This window comes from Nicotiana tabacum, chromosome 18 (genome assembly GCF_000715075.1).
Source record: "Nicotiana tabacum cultivar K326 chromosome 18, ASM71507v2, whole genome shotgun sequence".
In the NCBI taxonomy this organism is placed as follows: Eukaryota; Viridiplantae; Streptophyta; class Magnoliopsida; order Solanales; family Solanaceae; genus Nicotiana; species Nicotiana tabacum.
Window position 1 is genome coordinate 157,949,578 of NC_134097.1, and position 19,969 is coordinate 157,969,546.

General features: G+C 35.3%; 1 protein-coding gene and 1 pseudogene across 1 annotated transcript; both read right to left on the minus strand.

The window, feature by feature from the left end:
- Nucleotides 1-19,969, minus strand: part of LOC142172782 (U-box domain-containing protein 1-like) — a 175,313-nt pseudogene that overhangs the window by 134,296 nt on the left and 21,048 nt on the right.
- Nucleotides 9,426-12,154, minus strand: LOC107796827 (receptor-like protein 9DC3). The gene is made up of 2 exons (XM_016619649.2): nt 9,639-12,154; nt 9,426-9,540 (listed from the first exon to the last, which is right to left on the minus strand). Exon 1 carries the CDS (start codon nt 12,123-12,125, stop codon nt 9,648-9,650), a length of 2,478 nt encoding a protein of 825 aa, XP_016475135.1. The 5' UTR covers nt 12,126-12,154; the 3' UTR covers nt 9,426-9,540; nt 9,639-9,647.

The following is a 19,969-nucleotide window of genomic DNA, read 5'->3' on the forward strand; positions in this document are numbered from 1 at the left end:
TTTTAAAAAGTACTTTTTAAGGGAAAAAAGTACTTTTGGCCTCCCAAAAGCTTGGCCAAACAGGCTCTAACAGGAAGATTTTATTAATTGTGTTTTAATTCTCCATCTTATTTGTCAATTACTGCACACGACTTCTTGAAAAAGACTTGTTCTTTTTCATGGAAAAAGGAGTTCAATAACATTACTATAACTACAAGAGCGGTGGATAAAAAGATCAACGTCTAATAACAAATAAGAAAATTAAAGTCGAAAAAGATTAGTTATCTTTATTTAGATTGAAATAAACTATAAATTAATTTAGTTTTTATTTGTCGAAAAAGTATTATTGCATGTGTGCCAATCTGAATATCAAATTTAGAGCTTTCATTCGTATGAAAACAACTTCTGTTGGCATTGCATTCAAATTTTGAATTTGTATTTTTTACTTCATCATTTTGATCCATAATTCTTTTATTCTTTTTGGTTTCCACATAGTATCTCTCTCTATTTATATATAAAGATAATTATTTAATAAGAACAAACGTCAACTCAATATTTCGTTATTTATTATTTATAGTGTTGCATCTAATGCATGGAGGTTACATATTGGCAAATCATGACAAATACTCAGCTTGTACTTTATTATTTATAGTGTTGCATCTAATGCATGGAGGTTACATGGCAAATCATGACAAATAATCAGCTTGTACTTTAATATTTCATGTATAATTATTTAATTAATATTTTGATTTAGTAATATTGATATTATTTTACCATATTGTATACTACAAGACTCGAAATACACGTGCAACACACGTGCCGAGTAACTAGTTTATATAATAATGAGAAAGAATATTTCTAGCTATCCAAGAGAACTTGCCCATACCCTCTGTCCCACTTATGTCCAAGACACCTTTAGACTTAGGCACCTTTTATTTTTCACATCATTCGAACAAATAGCATTAACAATTCCCAACAACTTTGTCCAATGACTGTGAAATAGTTGCGTCGATTTTCTTTCCGGCAACATATAACTTGTTTTTGGATGGTTGTTACATATCGTTTCATAATGTATCGTATTATATTGTATTGTATTATATTATATTATGAATATAATGTATGGATAGATTATATCGTTTGACATCATTTCATGATATCACGCACAAACAATATGAAGAATAAACTTGCAATATTATAAAGAAAAATTATAATACGAGGTAAAATTATTATATGAAAATATAGGAAAAATGATAAATAAAATATTTAATTATAATGAAGGGTGAGATTGAGAGAAAAATACAAGGTAACGATGCGACCACACCAAATCAGTCGTTATATAAAATGGCACATTTCGTCGTTATGTAACGACGGATTTAATAATACGATAACAACCAAAACAAACATTGTATTTAAAGTAACAATAAGATACGATACAATGAGTAACAACCATCCAAGAAATAGTTTTACAGTTGCGTTATTATAGTGAATAAAGTTCAGTTACTTTAATGAGATATAAAGAAGTTTTGTGACTTTACCATTAAAAAAGATAAAATTAAACGGTCATTTTTTAAATTGACCCTATTCTCTTTAATGTATTGTTCTAGATAAATCTACTTTAAATGAATAAAATAAAAATAACGAAATTTTAGGACTTGACCATCAAAAAAATTTTTTTCTATCACGCAACCTTGTTACATGAAACGCATCAAACTGAAACTCCAATCGTGAGGGAAATAAACGAATTTCAAATATCTTTTAATTCAAATAGGATTTTTCATCCCCCGAAACCAACAAATACTAGACGATTCACTTTCCCTCGATTGATTACACTTTTGAGAGTGGAGATCCACGTAACTCATTCCCTTGGTATGAACTGTTGTCAAATGTATCAAATTGATGTCCTTTAGAGATGCATCCAACACGATGATTGTGAGAGAGATTTAAGATTGTAAGTGATGTGAGAGATATCTGTGGAATTCCTCCGTCAATTTTGTTAAATGAGAGATCCAATAATTCAAGTACATACAAATGTTGTAGTGTCATTGGTATAAGACCTTCCAAGAAATTATGAGATAAGTTCAATGCAAGAAGTGCAATGAGATTTCCAATAGTAGTTGGAATCTGATTTTCAAATCTGTTCTCTGAGAAATTGATAATCATGTTTTCAATCAAAACTTGATGAAATTCAAGATCCAATCCCTTAACTGTAATTGACAAAGATGCATTATAATTATAATTAAGAAGATATTCTTATCAATTGTTTTCATGGCCTCGAAATTCTCAAAAAGACTTGCTAATAATGTTTGGATCGAAAGATTAGGTCGCGGAAGCTAGTAAAGCATAACATTAACGACGATAAATCATACAACAAAGAGAAACATACCAAAAGAAACACAAATATATAACGTGGTATGGTCAATTGACCTACATCCACGACGGAGATGAGAAATCCACTATATAAATATCACGATCCGGATTTCCCACCCTCGAGAGCCGTGATGGCGCCTACTGGTGAAAGCTAGGCAAGCCAAATTATTCTAATTACTTAACCTTTTCCAGTTTTAAACCATTAACAGTGATGAGTAGATATCATGCAAATAGCAAAAATAATTAAGCGGAAGACAAATCTGATAATTAATTTTAATACAAACTGCGGAAGTCTAAATACAACTCTACCCAGAATTTGGTGTCACAGTTTCACAGACGGTCTAAGAATACTACATACAGAGTCTGAAAAATAAAAGATACACTGTTTCTGAAATAAGTAAAGGAAACAGGATAAAGGAAAGATAGGAGGTGGCCCCAAGGCCCGCGGACGCCTGCAGGACTACCTCGGGTCGCTTGTTGGACCGAAGGCAGCAACCTCACTATGGTCCGAAGTCTACAATACTGGGATCTGCACAAAAAGTGCAGGGTATAGTATCAGCACAACCGACCCCATGTGCTCGTAAGTGCTCAGCCTAACCTCGGCGAAGTAGTGACGAGGCTAGGACCAGACTACCAAATAAACCTGTGTAGTTAAATTATATACAGCGGAAATAGAAGCAGATAATCACAATTAAAATTGTGCGGGGGAAACATGCTACGGGGAGTAACAGATAATAACAGAATATCAAGAGGAATATAAAGAAACCGAAATCTAATTACTAACAAGGATAGGGAAAACAAATGTAGAGTTCACTTTCATTTCACATCTCGTTGCAGGCGTGCAACTCGATCCCATTTCATGTATCTCGTTGTAGACGTGCAACCCGATCACATTTCATATATCTCGTTGCAGGTGTGCAACCCGATCCCATTTCACATATCTCGTTGCAGGCGTGCAACCCGATCCCATTTCACATATCTCGCTGCAGGCGTGCAACCCGATCTCATTTCACATATCTCGTTGCAGGCGTGCAACCCGATCCCATTTCATATATCTCGTTGCAAGCGTGCAACCCGCTCCCATTTCACATATCTCGTTGCAGGCATGCAACCCGCTCTCATTTCATATATCTCGTTGCAGACGTGCAACCCGCTCCCATTTCATATATTTCCGTGGCGGCGTGCCACCCGATCCCATTTACAAATCAACAACAATCACAAAAGAATCCCAGCAATGGAACAATTATATTCCAACAATATCCCGGCAAGGGAACAATAATATCAAGACAACATTCCAGCAAGGGAACAATAATATCAAGACAACATCCCGGCAAAGGAACAATAATGATAATAACATGTGAAGCGCAATAAACCACAACAGAGTCATAACAACTACAATACAAGACTCACGGGCATGCTTGACACCGACGTATAGATACTCGTCACCATGCCTATACATCGTACTCCACAATTAACACATAGCAAATAAGACACAACTCCTAATCCCTCAAGTTAAAGTTAGATCAAACACTTACCTCGATGCCACAAACACAATTCAAGCCTCTACTATCGCTTTACCTCGTGATTCCACCACCAATTCGCTCGTATCTATCCACAAGTTACTTAATTACATCAATAAATGCTAAATGAATCAATCCTAATGCATGAAAATGAGTTTTCTAAAAAATTTCCCAAAAAGTCAAAAATCGCCCCCGAGCCACATGGTCAAAACCCGAGGTTCGAACCAAAACCTGATTACCCATTCCCCCACGAACCCAAATATATAATTTGTTTTGAAATCGGACCTCAAATCGAGGTCCAAATCCCCAATTTTTAAAAAACCTAGGTTCTACCCAAAACACCCAATTTTCCCCATGAAAATCATTGATTTTGAATTGAAATCATGTGAAAAGATGTTAATGATTGAAGAAAACGAGTTAGAATTGACTTACTATCGATTAGGAAGAGAAGTTGCCTTTGAAAAATCGCCCTAGGGAGTTTATGTTTTGAAAAGATGTGAAAAATGGTTGAAAATGCGTCTAAGTTATGAACGATGTCGCAATTGCGACCAATTGCGAACCCTTCAGGATTTCTGAGACTTTCGCATTTGCAAACAAAATGTCGCATGTGCGACTTCGCATTTGCGACATATAAGTCGCATTTGCGGCTTCAGGCATTAAATGAAAACTTTGCATTTGCGAAGGGTATCTTGCAAATGCGAGATAAGGGCTGGCCTGGGTTGTTCACATTTGCGATTCAGTGTGAAGCCTGCAGGCCTGATCACACCAGCTAAAAAATCTGCAATTTTCCAAGTCCAAAATCCACCCAGTGGCCTATCCAAAACTCATCCGAGCCCTCGAGGCTCCAAACCAAATATGCACACCAACCTAAAAATATCGTACGGATTCGCTCATGCATTCAAATTGCTAAAATAACATCAACAACTATGAATTTAGCATTAAAATCATGAAATTTCTTAAGAACTTCAAACTTGCCAAATTTCTCAAATAAGGTCCGGTTCACATCATTTCAAATCCATTTCTTACCAATTTTTACAGGTTCGATTCAAATCATATATAAGACCTGTATCGGGTTCCGGAACCAAAATACGAGCCCGATACCAATGGTTTCAAACACATTTCACTTTCAAAAACTCATAATTTATTCAGCAAAATAATTTCTTTCAAAAATTCATTTCTTGGGCTTGGGACCTCGGAATTCGATTCCGGGCAAACGCCCAAGTCCCATATTTTCCCACGGACCCTCCGGGACTATCAAATTATGGGTCCGGGTCCGTTTACCCAAAATATTGACCAAAGTCAAATTAATTTATTTTAAAGTCAAAATTCATCATTTTTCACAAATTTTCACATATTGGCTTTCCGGCTACGCGCCCGGACTACACACACAAATCGAGGTGATGCTGAAAGAGGTTTTTAAGGCCTCGGAATACAGAATTCATTTCTAAAACAAGTGATGACATCATCACAATAAAAGAGAGCACTAAATATCGAGAGAACAACCTCACGAAGAGGCAAACACAAGTGACATACTAACACTTGTCCCGTAAGGTTCTCCCCCTAAATATAACTCTCAAACCACATGTGGCTACATTGTGGATGTTGCTGAATAAGAAGGATGGATCCTCAATTTATAGAACTCCAAACTTTTTCCTACAAGAAAAGGGACTAGCCAAATATGGAAAAATTATATTTTAATTTCCTTCTAGGAAAAGAAAAACTCAATTATGGTAAATATGTTGTCCTTTCTTTCATGAGATAGGAAAATTAATTATGGTAAGAAAATCTGGATAATTGGACGAGAGATCCATAATTTGAAGTTCTACAAATAAGCTTCTATTCCTTGAATCTTTGATGGGACCATGCAACTTATTTGATAGAGTTCCCAACCACTGTGGGAATGTGTCGTTCAACTCATTGTCACCTAAATCAAGAACTTCCAAATGCTTGCAATTGATTAAGGCCATTGTGGAATATTTCCCTCCAGCTTATTCCTGTGCAATCTAAAGCTTTTGAGTTGGCTACCAGTAGTAAAATTTGTTGGAATTGTCTCACTGAGATTATTTTTGCTTATATGCAAAACCTTAACAAATTCACTCATCTCACCTAGACATTGTGGAATAGTTCCCTTCAAATTATTACTTCTCAAGTCCAGATTTGTCAGTGATGTTAGATTGCAAATACTTGAAGCAATCTGTCCATTGATATTATTATGCGGAAGGAGAAGAAGTTCTAGGGTTTAGAAGTGACTTTGGAATAGGACCGTGCAGCTGATTGTGTCCTAGTGTCTTCGACTTGAACTCCTCAATTTGGCCACTGAAGTTGTTAAAGCTCAAGTCTAAGTTAGACAACAATGGAAGGCAAAATATCCAGGACGGTAGGGGCGTCAATGGATATTTAAAAATCGACTACACCAACCGAACCGTACTGATTTTTAGGTTTCTTTCAATAAAATCATAGGTTGTTATATAAATTTATAACCGTACCGATAATTAGGGTAGATTTTTTATTTTTTGAAAATAAATAAAAAAAATACTGAACCATACCGAATAAATTTACATGTAGAAAATATATTTATATATTAAGTTTAAAAATAATAAAGCATTAATATTTTTTTTTGGGCATTGGAATTATAAAAATAGTTAAAAGCCAACGAGTAATTAAACTCAAAATCCTAATTCACAAAATTATTATACTACTCCTATTGAAACTAAATAATTTTCAGCATATTTGTTAGCAAGACACATGGTATTCTAGCGATTATGAGTAGCAAACTGTAACGAACCGACTTGTCGTTTTAAGAATTAAAGCTTCGTTCAGCGACTTAAGGTCTCGAGCAGCTTTATAATATGTATTATGACCCGCGTGTGTGTTGAGTTTGATTCTCGGAAGATTTGGAATCTAATTTGAAAGAACAATTCTCATTTTGAAGCTTAAATGGAAAGAGTTGACCGGAGAGTTGACTTTTAAGCAAACGACCCCGGAATGAAATTTTGATGACATCAATATCTTCGTATGGTGATTTCAGACTTAGGTGTATGTCCGGATTTAGATTTGGAAGTCCGTAGGGTAATTCGACGCATTTTGGCGAGAGTTGGAAATAGAAGATTTTTTTTAAAAAATTCGACCGAAGGTGGAATTTTGATAACGAGGTCGGATTTCGATTATGGAAATTAGAACAGCTCCATTACGTCATTTATGACTCGCGTATAAAATTTGAAGTTATTCCAGATTGATTTGATACGTTTCGGCGCGAAATATAAAAATTGGAAAAACTCATAATTCGATTCGATGCGCGATTTGTAATTTCGGCATTTTTTGACGTGGTTTGAAGCTTCGACTAGGTTCGTATTGTAGTTTAAGACGTGTTAGTATACTTGATTAAGGTCCCGAGGGGCTCGGTTGGATTCTGGATCACTAACGGATCGATTTTAGAATTTTTTGAAGCTGCTGAAATTCTGCTGTTTCTGGGCAGCAACTGATACCTTCGCTTCTACGGCAAGTTCATCGCAGAAGCGACCTGGGCAGAGTTGGAGGGAGGTCTCAGATGCGGACTGTCTTGCGCACCTGCGCAATCGCAGGTGCTATGTATTGAAGACGCAGAAGCGGACTGAGGCATTAGATTTTCTGAATCAAGACTTGAATTCAAAAAAGTGAAGGTCTTTTCTGGTTTTAACATTCTTATAGATGGTTTGATCATAGACTCTGAGATCCCTGCACACATTCGGACCAAGTACTACGATCTTTGCTGCACTCAGAAGTCATTTCTCCATGACCATTTACTTAGTGGCCTGAACTGCAAGCTAGCTGCTGGAATGATCACAGAAACTGTGAACATTGCTGATGCCATTAGAGCTTCCAACATTTCGACCTCTCGTGATTATCTTGAAACTTGGAACAGAAACATTCAAGGACCAAAAAATCAGTCACCTTGCCATTTTCGATTAGGATTTTGGAGCTCGGTTTTGGGGCGATTTTGGAGGAATTCTTCTCGACTTTGACTTGGGTTCGAGCTGTCCGGAGGTAAATTCGAGCAAGAAGGCTATTTTGGAATATCGGCCTAACTCGGTAAAGAGCCAGGTATTGGAGATATCGGACTCGGACAAAATTAGAGTGTGATCGCAAGGACTTAAGGTAGAGCTGCTTGGTCGTCGCAGTCCATTGGAGTCTTTCCATTTTTATTATATTGTTAATTTCTTATTCGAACAGTAGTGTATATTCGGTCCTCGAGATCATTCCATATATTCAGTTAGAGTTCTGACTCAGTATTACCAGTCTTGGGAAGTTGTTATATTTGTTTCCACTTTTGGTTTCGAAGCTTGTATTATAATTATATGTTAAAAGAAAATGGATTGATTTGTTATTATAATCGGTTTACCTAGTCTTAGAGACTAAGTGCCATCACGACACATGTGGTGGGATTTTGGGTCGTGACACAAACTACAATGCATTGAATATGTTTCATTTCGTGTGATTTAAATTTATTTTGCATATTTAATCTTCCATATACTTTATTCTTGAATCACAGCTTGGTTAATATCTTCTCATTCGTGTGATTTATATATTCTTTGTCTTTCATTAGTTTCTTTTATGTTGTTGTATAATACTCTGGCCATCTTTCATGTTTTTTAATTCATCACCTGTTAAATAGTAAAATATATAGAGAGTTTTGCGAAGTCCTATAAAGTATGTATGTTATTGCATTCTACTTTTATTAGTGATTTTTACTTGATATTTAAAAAAATACCGAAAATTAACCGAACCGTACCGTACCGATACCGACAAGAAACCGACATGATTGAGACAATTTTAGAAAGTCTAATTTTGGTTATACATAATAAAATAACTAAAAATTTGGTATGATACAAATTTTATAAAATAACCGACCGAACTGAACCATTGACACCCCGACTTTCGGCATTTCAAGCCTAACAAAACTACGGACCTCCAAAATACAATCCGAACACACCCCTAAGCCCGAAATCACCCAACGGAGCTAATGGAATCGACATAATTCTATTTTGAAGTCTTCTTCACACTGCTCCGACTATGGTCCAATTCTAAAGCTTAAGCTCTCATTTAGGGACTAAGTATCCCAAAACACCCCGAAACTCAAAACGAATCCTCCCAACAATTCACAATAGCAGAAACAAACACGATGAATGCAGTTAATAGGGGAACAAGGCTTTAATTCTTAAAACGACTGGCCAGGTCGTTACAAATCTGCCAAGATTGGAACAAAGAAAGCAATCAACCAAGATTGTCTCAAATCAAGGAAGATTGAAGGAAGCAATTCGTAAGGAATAAAATGAATTTAGCTACTATTCTAAGCTTGATTCATGAGGCAACTCTTGGGTCATTCTCTTAGATATATATGCCTCACAAGGAAAGGACTCCTAGAATTGCTGCAATGCAATCCCATAAGACAAGGAAGCAGAAGACTCAAAAAGGCTGTAAAGGAAGAAGCAGAAGAACTTAGAAAGCTACGCAACTACGCAAACTATTTTCTATGCAACAAACTATAGATAAATGAAAACAAATCAGGTTTGAGTCTCAAAGGAAGAAAAATCATGTCCTTATTCATATGGTAACAAACACTTCATGAAACATCATAATAAACTGTGAAAGACAAAGACTTATATTTGCATCTCCAACAACTTATTAGACTTGAAACCTGCAATGTTCAAAAATGAATTAAGAATTAGAGTTAAAATGATTAGATCATAAAATATCAATAATCAAAAGAATCTGCATAGAGATCAAGCTGAATACCTAAACACACTAATGTCTTTTCTTGTGTTTTTTCATTCTCGTAACGATTGTAGCTTCCCATTCTAAAACCATCCGGGAAAGCCATAATGGATTTTGAGTTGACAGCATTATGTATATTATGGACAGTCCAATAACTAGTCCACAACCATAACCTATGAGAACCGCCTGCCAACTGATCATTGATGAATCTTCTTCTTCTCCTTGATCTAGCACAACTGGAGTTGTCGCTTGTGTTACTCCGTCATCACCACAGCCTCTTGAGGGTGGAAATCCACGTAATCCATCATTCCCTTGGTATGAACTGTTCTCGAAAGTATCAAATTGATTTCCTTTAGGGATGCATCCAACTAGATGATTGTGTGAGAGATTTACGACTGCAAGTGATGTGAGATATGCGAGTTGTTGTGGAATTCCTCCACCAATTTTGTTAAATGAGAGATCTAATGATTCAAGTACAGACAAGTGTTGTAGTGATGCTGGTATAAGACCTTCTAATCCATTGTGAGACAAGTTCAACGTACGAAGCCCAATGAGATCTCCAATAGAACTTGGAATCTGACCTTTAAATTCATTCTTTGAGAGATCAATAACTATGTTTGTAGCCAAAACTTGAACAAATAAACGATCCAATCCCTTTGTTATAATTGTCACAGAATCATATTTACCTCCTCCATACCTTGGTGTACTCATGTTCTCATCAATAAGTTTCATGGCTTGGAAAATCTTAAAAAGATTTGCTGGTAAATTCCCACTAAATGCATTGGATGAGAGATCCATAATTTGAAGTAGTGGAAACAAGTTTCTATTCCTTGAAACTCTGATAGACCCATGCAACTTATTTGATCTCAAATTTAAAATCCTCAAATTTGGTAGGATTCCCAACCATTTTGGAAAAGTTTCCTTCAACTCATTGTTACCTAAATCAAGTAGTTGCAAATACTTGCAATTGATCAAAGATCCTGGGACTTGCCCCTCTAGCTTATTCCCATGCAATTTAATGACTCTGAGGAGGTTTCCAATACTAAAATTTGCTTGAATTGTCCCACTAAGATTATTATTGCTAAAATCCAAAACCGCAGTACTATTCATCTTACCCAAACATTCTGGGATTGTTCCCTGTAAATTATTGCTTCCTAGATCTAGCACTTTTATTTTAAGATTGCAGATGGTTGAAGCAATCTGTCCACTGAGATTATTTTGAGAAAGGTAAAGAAATTGTAGGTTCTGCTGGTTTAGGAGTGACTTTGGAATTGGACCTTGTAGCTGATTTTGGCTTAGAGCAACATACTCCAATGTTCTGGACTTGAACTCTTCAATTTTGCCACTGAAATGGTTATTGCTCAATTCTAACCTTAATAGTGATGAGAGGGAGAATACGCTGGAAGGAATTGGACCAGTTAGGGAATTGGACGAAAAATCGAAGTACCTAAGTTGTGTCCCATTCAAGCACTCAAGTCGGCCATTGAAGTTGTTATTTCTAAGCCATAAGATCTTGAGATTACCGAATCTGAAGAACTGGGAAATTGGTCCTTCAAGTTGGTTATTTGAAAGGTACACAGCCTCTATACGAGTTAGATTCCATATAGGTTTAGGAATAGGCCCCGAGAGATTACAAGAGTCCATTTCCAGTTCATTCAATGAAGTTAAATAGCTAAACGATTCAGGTATATTACCAGTAAAATTCACACTGTAGAGATATAACTTTGTGAGAGATGTACTGCTATTCCATTTGCTCATTGGAAACCTAACATTGAGTTGGGAATTGTTCGACAAATCAAGAAATCCCAAGTTGGAAAGATGAAAAACTCTGTCAGGCAATGTCCCATGTAACTGTGTGTTTGGAAGTTGTAGAGTTGTTAAATAAGAAGAGAAATTTAGAGGGATAGTGGAAGAGATGTTGACAGAGTCAAGCACAAGCTCTCTTAATTGGGTCAAGTTCTTAAGGAGCAGTTCAGAATTGTGAGATCCAAGTGTAAGCACATTTGGACGATTGCTCGGGATACGAAGAACGTATAATTTAGAAAGATGAGAGATTTCTGAAGGAATTTGACCTGAAAAGCTTGAACTTGATAAATCAAGATGTGTCAAACTAGAAAACTCACCAAATTTAGGCGAAATGTGTGATCCAGAGAAATTATTACCAGATAAATCAAGCCTTTTGAGATTAGACAGTTTGAAAAGGCTACTATTGGAATGAAACTTGCCTTGAAGTTGACTGCAACTGAGGTCAAGCTCAATCACTTGGCCTGTAGTATCGTCGCAGTTAACTCCTTCCCATGAGCAGCAATCTCTACTCCTATTCCACGATAATGTCGTTGGATAAGAATTTAAACAACGAGAAGCGTCAGGATTTATGGTAAATATCTGTTTGAATTGTAGAAGAGCAAGAGTTTGATCTTTAGGGCACAAATACGTTGAGGATGAGGAGAAAGCAAGTCTAGAGAGAAGGGCACATAGCAGAAACAATGCAAGTTTTTCATAACCCATTTCTGCACTATAAAGATCAAGAAATCTTTGCTTTGTTCCTCTATTGAATAATTCTGAGGTATATATAGCACAAAGCAAGAAAATTTACTATTGTTGCTTTGCAGTAATCAATTCCCGGAAGCTCACCTAGTCATTTTCAGTCAAATTTTGAGTTGTCAATTACTATGATATGAAGCTTTAATGGGATGAATTTTTAGAGCGCTAAGACTTCTTCAATGATATTGTATGTATTTTGATACGGTGAAGTTGTTCTAATGAAAAAAACAACGTAATTAATCGTTCATCATATTATGCCATATTAACTGCAAGAACAAATATTGAAATGGAACAGTCAAGATTCATACAGCTGGCTCGAACTACCTTGAAACATAATCACTATTATAAATATATTAAATTAAATCCTACATACTGTAGAACTATCTACTATGGGGATATTAATTTTATCTAATTGTGGTCAAGTAAGAAATACTTATTTATTTTAAATTCAATTTAGAGTAAAGTAAAAAATCTATAAGCGTATTAGTTGGTGTATAGACCATGACGAAAATATTTTAAGTGTGAAAATTAAAAAAGAGTTTGATTAGTTAGAATAATGTATTAATTGGTGTGTAGACCTTACAAAAATCCTTTTAAAGTTTTGATTGGTTAGGATAAGGATGCTACTGTGAACGCATCTACTATAAAGTGATGAACTTGATATATTTTTTTCTTCCTTTTCAGTTACTTTTATATTACCAAAAAAAAAAAAAAAAAAAATCTGGTTGTACTGTTGGAATGCAAAAGTTTGCTTTAGAAAACAAAAATGAAGATAAAAATAAATAATTTCGTGACTTTATTAGGCTGAACATTAAAGAGAATTTTTTCTACTGTATCATTTATGTTACTTTTGAGATCGCACAAGCCTGTAATGTAACAAAACCAAATCAAGCTACCCTTGTGAAAAAGAATATTAACGTGTTTGCTTTCTTTGTTTTTGCTGTATCCAAGATTCTCTCACACCGGCTTTTAAGTCAAATAAGACGAAATTAAAGAGAAAGAAAATTACGTGGAAACAGAAGAAAATAAAATAAAGAAAAAATTTGATATAAAATGGGAAATGGAAGAAAAGAAGGGCCACGGACCTTGACCTACAAGTGAAGAATTCATTAAATAAAAACAATTCAGTAGGTAGGACATAAGGTCTTTATTTTCGACTGATATATTCATGTTTATTTTTATTCTTAATAATTTGCAAAGATGTAATGAGAATGTTACAAAATTCCTATTTGGTATTTCTAGTACAATTTTTGTAGATCATGCTCAGATGATTAATTTATTTTGGCTGTCAGAATCTGAAATAGATACTACTTGTTTGTAGAGGAATCATCAATTTATATGAGATTAAACTATGTTAATTAATTTTGATTGATATAAAGCTACTCATTTTCAATGTAGTAATCGAGCTAGCGTGTTCATTTAAGCAAAACCATCTATTTGGAACTATCTTACACCGTTCCTTTGCATTTTAGAAATGCCGGAGAGGCTAAAAAATTACACCCAAAATAAACATTAGGAAAACAAAGAAAACAAAAGGTCGAAGCAAAAAATAAATATAGCACAACTTGTGGGAACGGTCGTCATTAATGTTGTCACCAAAAACATTATTTCACGTAGTGCTCTAACAGTAACAAACATGAAAGTGTGAGTTGTTGAAGCCAGGTAGATTATATGTTAAAGTGTTATTTTTCGCATATAAAATATTAGCTAATCCAAATCATTTTTATTTTTATTTTACATATAATTATTGTGAAATTTTCTACCAAGGCTTGGACTAATGTAAATGCACATCTGCCCATTTTGCATTATTACCATTAATTTTTTATTAGCTTTGTGCATTGCAACAATGGTCGCTAAACAAATGCATCAAAAATACATACAAGTACTTAGTGGTGACTAAGAAGGTTGCCTCAAAAGGTTGTTGGTGAAAATACTATAATTGACGACATACGGAAGTTTTAGCGGCGACAAAAGGTTATCAATGAAATGTAGGGCGTTACTACAACATACAAAATCTTTAGTGGCGACTACAGAAGTCGCACAAAAGGTTTTTAGCAAAATGTAGGCTGCTAATACAATTGGCGACAACTGGACCAGTAGTGGCGACTGTAGTCACCGCAAACGGTTGTCAGCGAAATTTAGGCCCCTCTTTTTGTGTCGATTGTAGCAGTCGCTACAGAAAGTCACTGAAATATTAATGGTTGGCAACAAATGGTATAACAGTTGGGGGCGACTATAGAGGAATGTTGTCCTCAAAATTTTTAGTATTAGATAAATTCCGAAATGATATAAATATACAAAAACATTTGTGTGAGGTATTACAAAAAATTTGAAGGGACAAAAATGCAAGTTTGTAACGACCCGGCCGGTCGTTTTGAGAGTTGGAGCCCCGATCCCCTATTAACTGCTTCCCCTGTATCTATTTCTGCTATTGTGACTTGCCGGGAGGTTTCGTTTTTGTTTGTGGAGTGTTTTGGAACACTTAGTCCCTAAACGAAAGCTTAAGTCTTAGAATTTGGACCATAGTCGGAACTGTGTGAAGACGACTCCGGAATGGAGCTTTATCGGTTTCGTTAGCTCCGTTAGGTGATTTTGTACTTAGGAGCGTGTCCGGATTGTGTTTTGGAGGTCCATAGCTCATTTAGGCTTGAAATGGTGAAAGTCAAATTTTTGGAGATTTGGACCGGCAGTGGAATTTTTGATATCGGTGTTGGATTCTGATTCCGGAAGTTGAATAGGTCCCTAGTGTTGAATATTACTTGTATACAAAAATCGGACGTGGTTAGGTTGGTTGCGGCATCGGTTATTGAATTTGGAAGTTTCAAATTCATTAAGTTTGGATTGGAGGGTTATTTGTGCTTTTTTAGCATTGTTTGTTGTGATTTGAGAGCTCGACTAAGTTCATATGGAGTTTTAAGATTAGTTGGTATGTTTAGTTGAGGTCCCGGGGGCCTTGGGTGTGTTTCGTATGCTCAACGGGTCATTTTTGGACTTAAAGAAGCAGTAGATTTTCTGGTTTTTGGTTGCAGATGTTTCCTTCATCGCGTTCGCGAGAGGAGTCTCGCGTTCGCGTAAGCCATCTGATAGGCCAGCGGAGTTTGCTCTTCGCGTTCGCGACGTTGATCCCGCGTTCGTGAAGTTATGGAACACTAAGGCTACGTGTCATGATAAGCACCTCGCGTTTGCATAGAGTCAATGCAGATGGGTTCCAGGCATAATAGCCTACGCGTTCGTGATGAGTGTCCCGCGTTTGCGAAGTGTCAGGCTAGTTGAGCTTCGCGTTCGCGACCAGTGCATCACGTTCGCGATGAGTATATTTTTGGTCCGAAGCAGCTTGTTCTTGCGAATGCGAAGCTTCGACCGCGTTCGCAAAGAAGGGCGTACCTAGCCAGAATTTAAAGTTCAAAAATGTGGGTTTTGAGTTCATATCACACAATTGGATTGAGAGCTCGGTAGAAGGCGAAATTTCGAGAGATTTTCAGAGGAAGTCATTGGGTAATAATTACTAACTCCTTTATGGTATCCCACTAATCTATCATTAGTTTTATCATTTAACTTTGAATTTAGGGTGAAAATTGGAGAAATTTGAGAAAAGTTCTTAGGCCAAAATTTGGAATTTTGATCGAGATTTTGGTGTCGGATTTGAGTAAATTTGATATGGTTAGACTGGTGAGTGAACGAGTGTTCATAATTTGTGACTTATCTGATTCCGAGATGTGGGCCTGGAGAGGCTTTTTGGGCATTTTTCTAATTTTCTTGCTTTAGCTTTAATTTCATTAGCTAGATTAGTTACTTGTAGCTATATTTACGTTATGTAATTGATTTGGCTAGATTGGGCCATCCAGAGTCGGATATTCATGGAAAGAGCATTGTTTTGGATTGATTTGAGCTTTGTTCGAGGTAAGTGGCTTGTCTAACCTTGTGTGGAAGAACTCCCCTTAGGATTTGGTATTGATTTGATATGTGAGCACCGTGTAGGTGAGGTGACGAGTACGTACACAGGCTATTTGTTGTAAAACCCCGTTTTTTTTCACTAATTCATAACTCGTTTCTCCTTATTTGAACTATACTAGTATATATATATATATGTAACTATCTTGTTTTAGCTAGAATAGCATGCCTACATGTTTTAACTGCCTATTTGAACTCTGTGCAGCATGTTTAGTGAAATTACCTATTTTTTATGCCTTGAACTTTAGTCTAAACTATAGGTTTTCTTGCTATAACTGTTATCTCTTTTGGTTGAGCTGCATATTTACTTTGGGACTATGGAACGGTATTCGGGGAAATCCTCTTGTACTGCATATTTACTTTAAGACTACAGAACGGTATTCTAGGAGATTCCCAGCACATTTATGTTTGGGACTACGGGACGATATCCCCAGAGATCCCCTGTTGTTATCATTGTGTTTTGAGATGTTGTCTTTCATTAATTTTATTCCTGTTAGATTTTCGTATTTCCTTTTACTATGATATTTCATTCTTCCTTATTTCATTATATTTATACCAGTAGGGTCCTGACTTGATCTCGTCACTACTCGATCGAGGTTAGGCTTGGCACTTATTGGGTACCGTTGTGGTGTACTCATGCCATTCCCTGCACATATATTTCGTGTGCAGATCCAAGTTCATCGTACCAGCCTCATCATTAGTTGCAGTCGTTGCTGCTAATTAGAGACTTCAAGGTACGTCTGCCCGCGCCCGCAAATCCTCGGAGTCCCCATCTATCCTCCTATGTTCATTTTTTCCTCTTTCTGTAAAAGTAATATATAGAACAGTTAAGACTTTTTTGTAGCTTGTGACTTGTGGGTTTCTGGGTTTTGGAAATTGTTTGGTGCATTTCAAAGGTGATGATTGTATATGACGAGTGGCATTTAGTTGTTTATTAGATATATTTTACTATTAGAAGTTTATGTTCAAGTTTTTATCTCATTTCAGCGAAGTGTTAGGCTTACCTAGTCGTAGAGACTAGGTGTCATCACGACAACTCACCAAATGATAAATTGAGTCATGACAAATTTCAAAATTTTAAATTGTGTAAGTGAAATCGTAATCTAACATAATAATTTTTTATAATTTAGGTAACAAAAAACATAGTTGCGTCACCAAACTTTATATAAGCTCAAAGAAGAAATGCGGAAAGGAATCAAACACCAAGAGGAGATAGTACCAAAATGTCTCAAGATTAGGTGTTTCAACTTAGCCAATTGATATTGAAGTACTGAAATGTCTCGCCACGGAAGGTTGTCACTGAAATAGTGGTCGCTATTACAATGGCGACATAAAGCACAACATTTGTTGGCGACGGTAGACGTCGCCACTAATACGGTCACCAAAACATCTTGTGTTCTAACATTTATAAACATGAAAGTGACTAGATTATTCTTTAAAGTATTACTTTTCACGTAAGAAACTATTTTCCTTATCCAAACTATTTTAATTTTAATTTGTTTTACATATAATTTTGTGAATGTTTTCCACTAAGGCTTGGATGTGAATAGGGGTGTTCGATTTGGGTCGGTTTTCCCCTAAAAAGAAATCAAACCAAGTAAGTCTGTTTTTCAAACATTGGAACTAAACCAAACCAATTAAGTCAGTTTTTTATCGATTCGGTTTTTGTCGGCTTTTCGATTTTTCGGTTATTTATCGGGTTTTTTCTTAAATATGAGACATACACTACCAAACACATATTCCGGCGACTACATTTTCAATGTAACACTATCAGATCAATTGTTGTTTGAGAAATATATCATTTACCAAGATATATTGATAATAAATAAATCTAATAGTGATGAATAGTTTAAGTACTCAATTAAAAATCGATTATTTTTACATGAAATAAATTCTTGTAATTAGCAAAAGAAAACTGCCAATCAAACTAGAATTTAAAAGCAAAGAAATAAATTATTGTAATAGCAAAGAACAAGACTAAAAATACAAGTGACTAAGATGTACTATAAAATTTTAGAAACTTTATATAAAAGTATACATATATATAGGTGTAATAATAAATTTAAATAGCTACTTTTATTAGCCGGTTTGGTTCGATTTTTTTGGTAATTTTTTTTATTAAAACCAAAACCAAACCAAATTTGATCGGTTTTTAAAATTTAAAACCAAACCTAAAAACTATCGGTTTTTTTGGTCGATTTGGTTTGGTTTTCGGTTTGGTTCGATTTTTCGGGTTTTTATGAGCACTCCTAGTTGTGAATGTGCGTCCGCTTCTCTAGAATTATTATTAATTTTTATTATCTTTTGCAGCGGTTGTGATCATCACTAAGACACTAATAGTATACAAATGCACCACAAAACAAATTTTAGGGATATGTAGCATTACTTTTGATGACGACTATAGAGACCGCCACAAATGAGATTCAGATGAAAAAAATGGTCTGAATATATGGGCATTAACTTTTCTTTTTCTTCTCTATTCTCTTGGTAATTTTTCTTTCTTTTAATAAGGAGTACTTTTGTTGGATGAGACATTCTCAGACCAGTACTATAGCATAACATTCCATGCCATTTGTCATTGATATGTTTAAGAAAGGGAAAATAAAGATCATTATAGCCAAAAATTAGTACTAGTTGTTATACAGATTTCAGCATAAGTTCTTGCAATGTCAGTCGACTTGTTAATTCAATGAAGATGTCACAACACCAAAAAGGCAATTGAAAAGGACACATAAAGTACATTTATGCATATATCAAAATGCCATGTTCTCTACATCTATATACATATATAAAGTTTGGAAAAAGAATGCTGACTTGGCACCTCTCGTTGGCCAAGAGATATATTTATCTATTTTCTCCTTTTTTTTTTTTTTGATATTTTCTCCTTTTTTTTCTCCAATTTCATGGAATTTAGGAGACTAAAACCATTTCTTTCTCTAATAAAATTCTCTTAATTACATTTCCTACTCTTTCTCTTCTTTCCCCGAAGGTTACATTTTTGTAGTACCTATATAACTTTTTCTCTGATTATGTCATAGAAAAGTGGTTCTTCTCTCTCATTAAATTCTTTTTATCTTGCTGTGATCGTCTGTCTGCACAGATTTCAGGTACCACTTCTCGTATTTATCTTTACTTTGTAATATTAATATTTTATAGGATTCTGTTCCTTTTAGTAATGACAAAATAAAATGAGTAACTGTGTATCCTAATTTTATCTCTACAGCTTGAGATTGCAATTTCTTCAACTGGCTTGCTATTTTACAAATTCTTGGATCTATATATGAAACGAAATATTATAACTTATTTTTTCTGGTACCATATTGCTTCACTCTTGTGTTTACTTTTCTTCCGATATCTTATTTGGTTTTAGACTTTGAAAATTTGGACCAAGTACAAAAAGACCAATCATCTTGATGGATTAATGGTCCCATTTATTGGTATTGTGAAAGCTTTAATTATTAATTGTTAGGTTTTATTTTTGTTTTGCTTAATAATTATTAGGTTACATAAAAGTTTGTTCCGTGTCTTTTATTTCTCTAACACTTCTTTTCTTTTTCAGAATTTGTGTCCTATTACTATTATTTATTTTTTATAATTAGAAATAAATGTTCATATGGTTGTACTGAGTTAACCAGCGAAAAGAAGACTTACATAAGAAACGGATGCAGGTGTTGCGGCAGACTTCAGTAATTTCCATACCATTTTGCTTGCGATTTTCAAGGTTATTCGACTTTGCACTTTTTTCCCCCTCAATAAAGATGTACAACCAACAACAAAAAATTCTCCTTTCTTAAAAATCCCCCCCCCCCCACTAATAACTCTAAATATTTTGGTTCTCTCTTCTCCTTCCTTATAAT